Here is a 14100-nt window from a genome sequence, read left to right on the forward strand (position 1 = left end):
TTTGCTATTATTTTCTCCCATTCTGAAGGCTGTCTTTTCACCTTGCTAATAGTTTCCTTTGATGTGCAGAAGCTTTTAAGGTTAATTGGAAATTTTTGATTTACTTAACTCCATCAAAGCCTGGACCTGGCTTCAGGCCTAGCCAAATCTCAATATGTATAACAATTTTCATCTCTCTCTCTTCCCCTGGCTCTCCACTTCTCATCGCTTTTGTTGTTCAGTCTCTCAGTCATGTCTGACTCTTTGAGACCCTGTAGCCTGCAGCATGCCAGGCTTCCCTGTTCTTTACTATCTCCCAGAGTTTGCTCAAACTCATGTCCATTGAGTCGGTGATGCCATCCAATCATCTCATCCTCTGTCATCCCCTTCTCCTCCTGTTGCCCTCAATCTTTCCCAGCATCAGAGTTGTTTCCAGTCAGTCAACTCTTCACATCAGGTCGCCAGAATATTGGAGCTACAGCTTCAGCACCAGTCCTTCCAGTGAATATTCAGGGTTGATTTCCTTTAGGATTGACTGGTTTGATCTCCTTGTTGTCCAAGGGACTCTCAAGAGTCTTCTCCAACATCACAGTTCAAAAGCATCAATTCTTCGGTGCTCAGCCTTCTTTATAGTCCAACTCTCACATCCGTACATGACTACTGAAAAAACCATAGCTTTAACTAGTTGGACCTTTGTCAGCAAAGTAATGTGTCTGCTTTTTAATACACTAAATTTGTCATAGCTTTTTTTCCAAGGAGCAAGCAATTTTCATGGCTGCAATCACCATCCACAGTGATTTTGGAGCCCAAGAAAATGAAGTCTGTTTCACTGTTTCCATTGTTTCCCCATCTATTTGCCATGAAGTGATGGGACCAGATGCCATGATCTTAGTTTTCTGAATGTTGAGTTTTAAGCACTCTCCTCTTTCATCTTCATCTAGAGTCTCTTTAGTTCCTCTAGGCATTCTGCCATTAGGGTGGTGTCATCTGCATATCTGAGGTTATTCATATTTCTGCCGACAATCTTGATTCCAACTTGTGCTTCATCCAGCCCAGCGTTTCTCATGATGTCCTCATAAGTTAAATAGGCAAGGTGACAGCCTCGACGCTCTTCTTTCCCAATTTGGAGCCAGTCCATTGTTTCATGTCTGGTTCTAACTGTTGCTTCTTGATCTGAATACAGGTTTCTCAGGAGGCAGGTAAGGTGTTCTGGTATTCCCATCTCTTGCAGAATTTTCCAGTTTGTTGTGATCCAGTCAAAGGCTTTAGCATAGTCAATGAAGCAAGAGTAGATGTTTTTCTGGAATTTCCTTCCTTTCTCTATGAGACAGCAAAATTCCTCAATTTGATCTCTGGTTCCTCTGCCTTTCTAAATCCAACTTGTACATCTGGAAGTTCTCAGTTCATGTACTGCTGAAGCCTAACTTGAAGGATTTTGAGCATTACCTTGCTAGCATGTGAAATGAGCACAGTTGTGGGGTGGTTTGAACATTCTTTGGCATTGTCCTTCTTTGGGCTTGGAATGAAAACTGAATAGCTTCTCTGCATATGGTAACCCACATAATCCTCATATGTCAGACTCACAGAGAGAGACATAGCCTTTGCCATAGCTCTGAGGCAAAGGCAGGGATAAATCCTTGAATCACGTGAGATTCTTACAGCAAAAAGAGTGGTTTTCCAAAGGAAGGGGCGTTATACAGGAAAAAAATTACACACTCCTATTTTACAAATAGGCTTCCCTTGTGGTTCAGCTGGTAAAGAATCTGCCTGCAATGCAGGAGATCTGGGTTCAATCCCTGGGTTGGGAAGATCCCCTGGAGAAGGGAAAGGCTACCCACTCCAGTATTGTGGCCTGGACAATTCCATGGACTGTATAGTCTATGGGGTTGCAAAGAGTCAGACACAACTGAGTGACTTTCACCTCACATTTTAAAAATAATCAAAACTGAATCTTTCAAAGGTTGATAATTACCCTGTCTTTCAGCTAGTAGGTGGTACTCCCTGATTCAGAGTCAGACTGTCCAGCTCCACTGCTCAAGTTCTCAATCATGAGGTCCTACTGACCCTAAGAACTCTTGCTCTCCTCATTAGATAATACCAGTTTTCAACAGCATTTCTATATTTATTTTCTACCATTATCTATTGACTCTTTTCTTTATAAATTCCAGATTTTTGAGTCTCCCACACTAATTAGGACAAAATAGGAAATACAACCCAGGAAGGTTCTAAGCAATGCCTTGTACAGAGAAAGATCGCTTTCTCACTCTGATATTGTTATAAGGGATATCGCCATTTATACCACATCAAGTGTTGGTAGTTAAACCATTAAACATATAGATGTTGTGATGAGAACATCAGGGTTGATTTGCTTGAAAACACACTGAGTTAAGGCAATGATTGCCCTAATTTTGTTTGGCCTAATTTTCAGTTTTCTCTAAACTTATCTTGTCTACTTCTGCTTTTTCCTTTTAAGCTGTTTAAAAGCTCAAATTTGGGCTGAGATTCAAACTAGCTTACATATCTAATGAGTGAAAAGATAGGAAAAAGGACCTGCGATATATTTTTGAGGAGAAGGGTATTCGATCACCTCACAGATGAACAAGGAGAATAGACTACTCAACATTGACTCATTTTATTCTTCTCAGAAATATCTTAAATTTCTAAAAATATCATCTAGTATTTAATTTAGAGCAACATGACATACATCCATATACACCTTTCAGAATTTCGTATCTCTATGGTCCGCTTAAAAAATCAGAGCTAAAATTATTTGAGAAACTAGAGATAAAATGAGTAGTGACTACTCCTTTTATGATACTAACTGAAATGTCACTTGTTTTTATATTCAGAAACTCATTCCAGGTCTCTCTTGATTATTTTACTTTAGCATTTTTCAGAAGATCAAATAATATCAATTTTTCTTTTCATTTTTTTCAATTACCTTTGATGAAATGCAGTAAAAAAATTTTAACTTATCTATGTAGAGAAATTATGCATTTTTCATAAATACAGATGTCTTTAGAAAATGTAATATTTTGATTCTTTTTAAAATAGACTGAAAAACCAGTCTATGATAAGAAATGGTTGTACAACTTATTGTATAGAAATAATAAATTTTACTTTAGCTATCCTTGTGTTTTTATGGCTGTCATTTAATTTAAGTTTCCATTTTTATACAGCTTCATATGTCAGGAAATATTTGTTTTGCTGCCAGCTTTGCCATGATGTGATGCATAAACACGTGAAGAAAATCTAATAGATCTTTCATTAGTATGTATTAATATTTTAATTGCAATTTAAGGAACAAAGAACGATTCTGCCTTCCACGGACTGAAATTTTTTTTTTAACATCATGTTTCAAATTAGCAATAATGGTGCTGCCTTCTATAATGGCTTTCCCCTTGGAACATCTATCATGTGAAAATCTAGCCTTGTAGGTGTCAATGTAACTGCAAAAAGTTATTGACTTTTTGCTTTTTAAAAAATTCTTTTATAACTTTTCTCAAAAGGAATTTATCTCTAAAGGCTCTCTAAGAAAAATCTATGCTGCTTTCAGGCTGCATGTCAACCTTCTCTGGCCCGTACTAAGAGAATTCACTGATTTTGTCTCCACGCACATCCTCCTAAATGTAGGAGGCAGAAGATATGAAATCTAGTTTCTTTTGCAAAGACATTAGCAAGAATGTCTCTTGGACATACAAAGCTATTATTCACCACTAGTCCCATGGATGGAGGAGCCTGGAAGGCTGCAGTCCATGGAGTTGCTGAGGGTTGGACACGACTGAGCGACTTCACTTTCACTTTTCATTTTCACGCATTGGAGAAGGCAATGGCACCCCACTCCAGTGTTCTTGCCTGGAGAATCCCAGGGACGGGGGAGCCTGGTGGGCTGCCATCTCTGGGGTCGCACAGAGTTGGACACGACTGAAGCAACTTAGCAGCAGCAGCAGCAGCAGTCTACATCACAGTCACTTTGTGCATTGGATGAACCTGAAAAGCAACCTTGGGTGAAAGGGCTTTTATTAATGTTGCCCGTTATTTCTGTAAACTGTTTAAAATAAATTTTATCAAGTAATTTGAGAAAAGAAGAAACGTTTCCCTCCCCTGTAAAGGATCATGTTGTATTTCTTAAATTTTATGAGCTGCTACATCTTCATCAGGGCATAGTTAATAATCCTACAACAGAAAGCCCTAAGAAATGTGGACGTATTTGATCTGTGGTCCACCATTTCTTGTATTCATTATTCTTTTGTTATCTTTTAGAAGCGTGTTTCTTCTGGGTTGATTTCTCAGTACAGTGTTGTGCATTGAAAAGTTGCTCTGAATCAGGAGATTTTCCTGAAAGCAGAGAGGTTGATAGCTACCTCGCTTGAAGACATAGATGGGAAAAAGAATAGTTGGGATTATTGGAGTTACCATAAAATCTATGAAATATTATTGTTCAAAGCGAAGGCAAATGCAGTTGTAAACTGGAAGTTTCATCCAGATACCAAAGATATTTGTAGAAAAAGCTGAAAAAGTATCCTTGTCACTAAGTAATAGATACTCATCTTCAGAAGCAAACAGACCCGCAATCATTTGGTCTATTTTCCTGCAGTTGCCACAAATGACTTCTCCCTTTGAACCCAAGCTCTGTAGCTCCACAATTGGCTTCTGCCCAGAACTCTACTTAAGAGACCATAGGCTGAACTGAGTCCTTGAAGTATTAATAGCTTGCTTTTCATACGGATCATTTTAAAAGTCTTTATTGAACTTGTTATAATATCGCTTATGATTTATGTTTTGGTGTTTTGGCCTCAAGGCACGCAAGATCTTAGGTCCCCAACCAGGGATGGAATCAGCACCACTGTGTTGGAAGGCGACATCCTAACCACTGGACCTCCAGGGAAGTCCCTGGAGTAGTTTGCTTTTAACTACTATAACCTCAGCAGAACTTTACTTTTTAGATTAGGTACCCTTAAGCAAAAACTTTTCTTTAAATTTCAAATTTGGAATCATGGTGGTATTTCTAAATAGATCATCCTGCATGCACATAAGAAATAAATAACAAAATTGGGAAGATGCATGACAGGGTGCAGGTGGTCTTAGAAGAGCTAAAACAGGAAACAGAATTTTTAATATTTTGTTAGTCTATAAATCTTACAGCAGATACTGGCTTAATAAATACTTGCTGAATGAATGAGTGAGTATCCTGCTAATCACTGAGAACAGATCATCATTATTTCACAAATAGTATCCACTTGCAATTATTTATATATTGATGCTATTCATAGGTAACAGTTATATCAAAGTGACTATAAAGACCAACATTCTCCATCTGGGTTTTATGAAGTATTTTCTTCCCTGAAAGACGTTATAGTTAGTGACTATAGCATGGTCATTGATACAGACATGTCTTAGGTGAATGGCTTCACAAAGTTTGAGAGGGGGTGTCATAGTTATCAAGAACATCTGGGTATTAAATAGCAAATTTTGGATATTTCATGCCAAAAATAGACAAATATTTCTTTTGCTAAATTGCAAAGACTGCCACCAACATTGTTTCTGACCTGGACTTCTTCCTTTTTTAAAAGAAAAAAATTTTAGATGTAATTAACATACCATAAAATGCACCCTTTTAAAGTATAAATTCAATGATTTTTAGTATATTCACATCTCCACTGTCTTACTCCAGAACATTTTCATCACCTTTAAAAGGAAACCTCTTGCAAAAGGAATCCTCCATACTTATTAGCAGTCCCTCTTTTCTCTCCCCAGCCCCTGGAAACTTGTCTATTTTCTGTCTGTATGGAGTTGCCTCTTCTGGATATTATGTATAAATGGAATCATACCGTATGTAGCCTTTTGTGTCTTTCTCCACTTAGCATAATCTTTTCAGTGTTCCTCCATGTTGTAGTACACATCAGTACTGCATCCAATTTTCTGGCTCTGGTGTGGATTTCTACAGTGTTCTCCCTGCCTCTACTGGGATCCCCTACAGCTTGTCTCCACGAAAGCCAGGATGATGCTCTTCAAATGTAAATCAAATCACCTCACTCCTCTACTTAGAATCCTCTAAAGGCTTTCTATTTTACTTAGAGAACAGTTTTTTTTTTTTTTTACTTTACAATATTGTATTGGTTTTACCATACATCAACATGAATCCGCCACGAGTATACACGTGTTCCCAATCCTGAACCCCCCTCCCACCTCCCTCCTCATACCATCCCTCTGGGTCATCCCAGTGCACCAGCCCCAAGCTTCCTGTACCCTGCATCGAACCTGGACTGGTGATTCGTCTCTTATATGATATTATACATCTTTCAATGCCATTCTCCCAAATCATCCCCTGCCCTCTCTCCCACAGAGTCCAAAAGACTGTTCTATACATCTGTGTCTCTTTTGCTGTCTCACTTCTCATGGTCTCCAAAACCTTTCACTGATCAGGACCCTACCTTGCCTACTTCAAATATCAGCCCCACATACTGCACTGACTCTAACAGTTCTGTACCAGTTCCATTGGCTTCCTTCTGCTCCTGGGTCATTTCAGGCTTGGCTTTTCTTTCCGTTTCTGCCTTAGGGCCTTTGCATGTGATAGTCCCTTTGCCTGGAACTCTTTTTTTCATAGATCGTTCCATGATTGGTTTCTTATCTTTCAGGCCTCCCATATCATCCCTTCAAATGGCTACCCTAGATGATCCTGCGTCAAGTGTCTTTTTCCCAGCTCCCAGTCACCGTCTATCATATCATTACTCTGTTTTAATTTCTCTATAGCATTCACTACCATCTGAAATTGTTTCATTTATTTACTTGCTTATTATCTGCCTCTCCTTGAAAGCCTATAACTCCATGAAGGCAAAGACTTTAACTTAGTTACCGCTGTATCCCAAGCTTCTAAATGGAGCCTAGAAGGTGCTCAATTAATATTTGAAGGAATGCATGGCTATCTTGCCTAGAACTCCTAAATCTTCCAGACCGTGCCCCTTTTCTCAGCTCCTAAAGCTGGATCTCTTTACCTGTTACTAGACTTTGCCAACTCCTGCCTGCCTGAGTTTCCATCTGTTGTTGATTCTCCCATTCTCTTGACATTCAGCCATCCTCCCCTTCCTAATGCTCTCCATGATGACTTTTCTAGATACCCCAGTCACAAGCTAGCAGGTCTCAGTAGTTTGTAGGGCCATCATCTAATCGAGCCTTCATTCTTACAGATTATAAACAAAAAGCAAAATCCAGTTGCCAATTTGCAAGAGAGAAATAGGTGAGAGGAATCAGCCTGGAACCAAGAATCAAACTTTCAGTCTTGAATGGAGTAAGGAGGAATGCTTTAGATGCTGCACTATACCTGGTGGTATATACTGATGTATAAGCTCAATCGAAATACAGATCAGAATGCTAAGAAAATTGTTAAGCCTCTACTGTAGAGATGTGGAATCTAGCTTCTTTGGAATACTTGGACAAAAGGGGACCTTGGGAATCGGCTTTCTTCCATTTAGTCAATTGTGGAATGCCCTCCAGCCCCCGCCCTGTACCTTTGCTCTTAGGAAAGTGTCTATTTTCCTTCATTCCCCCATCTATTTTCTCTTATCATCCAAGTCACACAATAGCATGTTCATTTGACTACAAGACTTTTAAAAAGCATTTCTTCAAAAATAACAACTCATATATACTGAGTAAAGGAAAAGTCATAAGTAGGGAGGAAAGAATTGCCACACAATTAACCAACAAATGCTCCAGATGCATAAAGCATTTCTATAATGGGTAAGAAAAACCTAACAACCCAAAGGGGAAGAATGGAAAAGAGATAAAGGACAATTCACTGAAGAGAAAACAATGATGGCCAATACCTTTGTGAAAAGATATTCAACCTCATTAGTAGTGGGAATTGCAAATTAAATCCACAATGAGATGCCACCCCCACCCATATGGCAAAGGTTTTTACAAGAATGTGCAGCAATGGAAGCTTCATGCACTGCTGGTGGGGTGTTGTTCTTTTTCAGTTGCTCAGTCGTGTCCGACTCTTTGCAACCCCATCGACTGCAGCACACCAGGCTTCCCTGTCCTTCACCATCTCATGGAGCTTGCTCAAACTCATGTCCATTGGGTCAGTGATGCCATCCAACCATCTTGTCCTCTCTTGATGTATAAACTGATACAATGCATTTGAAAACAATCCATAGTTTACCTGGACCTATGACCTAATAACATTATTGCTAGCTATATAATTCAGAAAACTCTTGCATACATGTACCAAGGGCCATGTACCAGAACATCCAGAGCAGCCTGATTCATGCAGAAAAAACTTGTCATACATGAGTCATTTCTTTTCCTGACCTCTAGAAGTATTGAAAAACATCAAGCCCACTATTTCAGGCTTCTCTGTTTTCATTGACATCTCACCCCCGAAGGCGGCCAAGACTAGTGATCTTTCAGTGTGCTTCCAGGAGATACAAGGAAGGCAGTGGGAAACCAGAGCCCCCTCCACCCACCCACATCCTTACTTCATTTACATCCTCTGTACTCTTAATGCTTTTTCACTACTTTGGGAATAAATAAAAGCATATGCAACCTTAAATCTATTCTCATCTATCTTTGAACCTGGACCAGACTCTATATAATCTGGCCTTGCTCACGTGTTTCTTGGATATAAAGAACTTTAAAGTGTAGGCATTACTTTTTCACTCTATCAGGGTTACTCTCTTGCCTCTCTGTATTTATGACAGAGCACTATCCCAGTGGCCTTGTAATACAGCTATTTGATATAGATTTGGGGTCCTTTATCAAACTGTAATTTCCTTTAGGAAGACTATTAAATGTATCCCTAAGGACATGCCTTGCCTGTAGTGGACTGTACAGTGCATGTCTGATACATTAAAATCCCTGATTTAGGAGAGAAGCATCTTTACAGAGTAGAATGACCAGTGGCTCCCTCACATGCTGATATCTTTATATATTTTTTTAAGTCGCTTGGTCATGTCCGACTCTTGTGACCCCATGGACTATACAGTTCATGGAATTCTCCAGGCCAGAATACTGGAGTGGGTGGCCTTTCCCCTCTCCAGGGGATTTTCCCAACCCAGGGATCGAACCCAGCTGTCCCACATTGCAGGCGGATTCTTTACCAGCTGAGCCACAAGGGAAGCCTGATATCCTTGGGTGGATTGTTTAATATCTCTAAGCTCATCAAATGAGAATCATAATAAAGTACTTTCACATCCCCGAGATGCCATGAATATTAAATACATAGCATGGGGAGGTGCCTGATACAAAAATGTTCCTTTAGAAATGTTATTGTATTTCCTTTTCTACCCTTCCCTCAGAGTTCCTTTCAAAAGGAGGTCAAATAAGATCCCTCTTCCTTGTTTCTGGAAGAGGAAATTAAAACCACATCAGCTAGTGTGCTGGAGAAGGCTGATTCATGGATATTTCCCCCTAGGAAGGAAACTGTGGAGAGGGATAGTAGAAGTCAGGTCACTCTGGAAATCAGACTGCAACTGCTAGGAAGTGACAGCAGGAGAAATGCACAGAAAGGGAGGTATTACCTTAAGGCTTGCAATTCCACGGGAGAGTCAGAGACCTTCCAGAACTGTTAGAAAGGTCCATGTGGTCAAGCCTCAGCAGTCCTTTTGTTTTTTTTTTAAACTGTCTTTAACAGACAACTGCTTTCCCCTAAAAGATCTCAGACCTGATAGGAATTTGGGGAACACCATCCCTGGTGCCTTAGAGGGTAAAGAATCTGCTGGCAATGTGGGAGACCTGGGTTCGATCCTTGGGTTGGCAAGATCCCCTGGAGGAGGCATGGCAACCCACTCCAGTATTCTTGCCTGGAGAATCCCCATGTACAGAGGAGCCTGGCGAGCTACAGTCCATGGGGTGGCAAAGAGTCGTGATTGAACGACTAAGCACAGCACCACCTTCCCTGGTGGCTCAGTCGGTAAACAATCTGTCTGCAGTGCAGGAGCCCCAGTTTCGATCCCTGAGTTGGGAAGATCCCCTGGAGAAGGAAATGGCAGCCCACTCCAGTATTCTTGTCTGGAAAATTCCATGGACAGAGGAGACTGGTGGGCTGCAGTCCATGAGGTCGCAAAGAGTCGGGCGACTAACACTAACTATCCACCATGAGCCAGTACTGCTCTAAGATTCCCTGGGCGTGTACCAGGAGCTGGGGATGAACAGGGCAACAGAACAGAGGTGCTTGCACCGAGGTGGCTTCTGGAGCTCTGGACAAGAGGTGCCGCACAGTCGGGTGGGGCAGAGAAGGCTTTCCGGGGAGGGTGCAGAGGGGTCGTCTCTGGCAGAGCATCACCACCAGCAAGTTTAAAAGCCGGGATACCAGCCTCTTCTGGCCGCCTGGTTTGCATTCCCCTCCGGCTCCCCTTCAGTACTTCCAAAGAAAGGAACGGACATGCTTCGTTTTAATTCCATGATCCTCCATTCCAGAGACCCTAGGGCGAGGAGGGTGAAAGATGCGTGGTACCTTGGAGTCAGAAACCTCGTGCATGGGGTGCGGGGTGGGGCGGTTGGGAGTGACGCGAGAAGGCCGGGGGCGGGAGGTGACGCGCGCGCGGGGACCTAGCCGCCTCGGCTCACGTGTCGGCGAGATTTAAAAGTTGGCAGCGCGTGGGGCGGTCGGTCTGGACGCGGAGCCGGGAGAACAGCGAGCCGGGGACGCAGAAGCTCAACTGGAGCACTGCTCGGAGTGCGCGGCAGGTGCAGCGCAGGGTCCCGGGATGCTGCGAGCCGCGAGCCGTCGCCCCGAGCCGCCCGCGGGACATGTGGCCGCTGGGTCCCCGCTCCTGCTGCTGCTACTGCTGTCCTGCTGCGCGGACGCCTGCGGAGGTAAGAGGACCCCGCGCCCCCTGGGACACCCGCGCCGCGTCCAGTCCAGTGCCTCTTCTCCCCGCTCCATTCCTCGATCTCTTATCTCCTTTTCTCGTCTTTACTCTTGGCCGGTGGGATTTGCCACCCCCTCGCGCCGCGGCGCTCGTGTCGCCACCCCAGGGCAGCCAGGGCGCACGTGTCTGTGGCCCGGCTCGAGCCTGGACCTGAGCCTGGGGGAAACTCCCAAGCCGGGCAGCCCCCTCAGACTCGGGATGTCCAGCCCGCATGATTTATGGGTAACGGGAGTTAAAAATAGTGAAAATTAAAATGCTTTTCCTTTGGTTACAATTACTGGAGGGTTGACAATAAAGCAAAACTAGAGTGGGTGTGATACTTCCCCTGCTAATGCGAGGTCAACTTGGAAAGTGCTGTTTTCTTGGTGAGTGAGCTCCGGGACTGTTCAGGTAACCCTGAGCAGTAACAGGCCCCTTTCTCGCAGTATGGAAAGGGAGAGCGTGGGCTCTGTGCCTCATAGGTCATTCCGCACCGGATCAGGAATACAGAGTTGGAGAAGCAAGTGTGCAAGCCCGCCTTTCCGTCACTGCTGCAGCTAAAGCCACTGAAGGCAGCTACGATTTGATAGTAACAAGGACTTCTGTGCCTCGCTTAGAGGAAGTGAAAGTGTTAGTTGCTCGGTCGTGTCCGACTCTTTGAGACCCCACGGACCGTAGCCCGCCAGGCTCCTCTGTCCTTGGGATTCTCTAGGCAAGAATACTGGAGTGGGTTGCCACTTTCTCCTCCAGGGGATCTTCCCGACCCAGGGATTGAACCTGGGTCTCCTGCATTGGCAGGCAGAATTCTTCACCATCTGAACCCCCAGCGAAGCCGTGGCTTAGAGATAAAACGGGGGGAAAGCAAAAGCAAGGTCTGGAAGGGGTGTCCAAAGCTTCGGACTTGGGATAGAGTGGATATAACCAGTTCCAGTGGAAAAGATCACTTCCCTGCTCCCTTAAGGTTACCTTTCCAAGTAGCCTGAGGGGACCATCCCTCATCTGCCAGCTTTGAGCCAGGGCCCTCCTGGGCCAGCGGTAGCCCTACTAAGATCTTGAATTTTCTAGATCCGCAGCGGGTCCCCTTAGTTTCCCTCTACTCTCCTCTCAGTGGTGTAAGGGAGGGCTGTTTCATCATTGTCCCTAATGTTAGGACTTGAAGCCAGTAGTGTGGGAACCTTCCCTAACCTGTAGCCCAGCCCCCTATTAGAGGTGGGGGAGCTGACACATCATTCTTTTCCTAATGGAGCTATTTTTATTGCTGTCCTCTCATTGTTTTCCCCCTTTCCTTGGGGCATTTGAGATTCAGAGAGGTGGGGACTTGTCGGCTTGAAAAGCAGGGTAATTTGGTTGTGAAACGTAAGCAGTAGAAGCTAGGAGACCTAAACCTTCTCCATCGCATATTCAGCAGTGATACAGCATGCCTTTTGCAAAGTCATGTTAATCTTTTTCCGTTTTAAATTTGTTATTGGTAAAATTAGGATGGTCACTTTTATCTACCTTATTCAGAAAGCAGATAATCATAGTTTAATTTTTTTCTCTGTGAAGCAAATATACTTTCCATGCATGTTAAGTACTATATGCTTGCAGTGAATTTTGCATCAGTGAGAGAGAACTTCTTTTAGCAGAGGGATACAGGGGAATTTTCAGGCTCCTGGTGATTGGGCAGAAACTATAGGAAGCAGCAGCCATTTTCTAAAAACAGCAAGTCTTGGGTGTTATTTCCACAAGAGGGTATCTGCTGGTTGACCAATCATCTCGTAAATATCCCCACTGTTTCTTAAGTTAAGGGATGAGATACCTCCTTCCCTATACAGAAATCCCCCTAGACTACCCTTTTGGGTCTTCTTTCCCCTTGAGACTTGCTGTTAATACTAAAATATTAATTTTATCTCTCTAAAAATGTGGAAGGGAAGAGGGTGAATTTACCCTCATCTGATCTGCCATGGTGATCTGCTATATTCCTGAGCCCTGACAATAGCACTGGAGGGGAAGCTTGACATACATAAGCCAAGCTGGGAGATAATCCACGAAGGTTAATCATTATGCAAGGTGCAAGTGGATGTATCAAAAAACAACAAAGCAAATGCCACAAAGCCAGAGGGGGGAAAATCATGTCAATAGTGCAGCATCCTCGGCAAAAATGAGTTAGCAGAGATGCAAATGGCAATAAAAAGGTAAAGGGCCAGCCACAGAGTTGGTGGCTGGAAATAGTTTACCGTTCAAAGAACATTAAAATGAAGACAGAAATTTCCTAAAAGAGAGGTACCTTTGGATATCTGCAACAAACTATCTTTTTTTTTAAATTTTATTTTATTTTTAAACTTTACAATATTTATTGGTTCTGCCATGTATAGAAATGAATCCACCACAGGCATACACGTGTTCCCCATCCTGAACCCTCCTCCCTCCTCCCTCCCCATACCATCCCTCTGGGTCGTCCCAGTGCACCAGCCCCAAGCATACAGTATCATGCATCGAACCTGGACTGGCGACTCGTCTCATATATGATATTATACATATTTCAATACCATTCTCCCAAATCATCTCACCCTCTCCCTCTCCCACAGAGTCCAAAAGACTGTTCTATACATCAGTGTCTCTTTTGCTGTCTCGTATACAGGGTTATTGTTACCATCTTTCTAAATTCCATGTATATGCGTTAGTATACTGTATTGGTGTTTTTCTTTCTGGCTTACTTCACTCTGTATAATAGGCTCCAGTTTCATCCACCTCATTAGAACTGCTTCAAATGTATTCTTTTTAATGGCTGAGTAATACTCCATTGTGTATATGTACCACAGCTTTCTTATCCATTCATCTGCTGATGGACATCTAGGTTGCTTCCATGTCCTAGCTATTATAAACAGTGCTGCCATGAACATGGGGGTACACGTGTCTCTTTCCCTTCTGGTTTCCTCAGTGTGTATGCCCAGCAGTGGGATTGCTGGATCATAAGGCAGTTCTATTTCCAGTTTTTTAAGGAATCTCCACACTGTTCTCCATAGTGGCTGTACTAGTTTGCATTCCCACCAATAGTGTAAGAGGGTTCCCTTTTCTCCACACCCTCTCCAGCATTTATTGCTTGTAGACTTTTGGATCGCAGCCATTCTGACTGGCATGAAATGGTACCTCATAGTGGTTTTGATTTGCATTTCTCTGATAATGAGTGATGTTGAGCATCTTTTCATGTGTTTGTTAGCCATCTGTATGTCTTCTTTGGAGAAATGTCTATTTAGTTCTTTGGCCCATTTTTTTGATTGGGTCATTTATT

The 14100-nt window shown here is 42.8% G+C and overlaps 1 protein-coding gene across 2 annotated transcripts in view; it reads left to right on the top strand.

Annotated features, from left to right (window-relative positions):
* The first annotated feature begins 10685 nt into the window (after nucleotides 1-10685).
* The window catches only part of NMU (neuromedin U), a 28308-nt gene continuing 24893 nt past the window's right edge, over nucleotides 10686-14100 (top strand). For both annotated transcript variants that reach the window (XM_010859674.1, XM_010859675.1), the window contains exon 1: nucleotides 10686-10794. In XM_010859674.1, coding sequence (XP_010857976.1) covers nucleotides 10686-10794 — 109 coding nt within the window. The remainder of the gene's footprint in view (nucleotides 10795-14100) is intronic.

Source organism: Bison bison, unplaced genomic scaffold, assembly GCF_000754665.1.
Source record: "Bison bison bison isolate TAMUID 2011002044 unplaced genomic scaffold, Bison_UMD1.0 scf7180017864458, whole genome shotgun sequence".
NCBI lineage: Eukaryota > Metazoa > Chordata > Mammalia > Artiodactyla > Bovidae > Bison > Bison bison.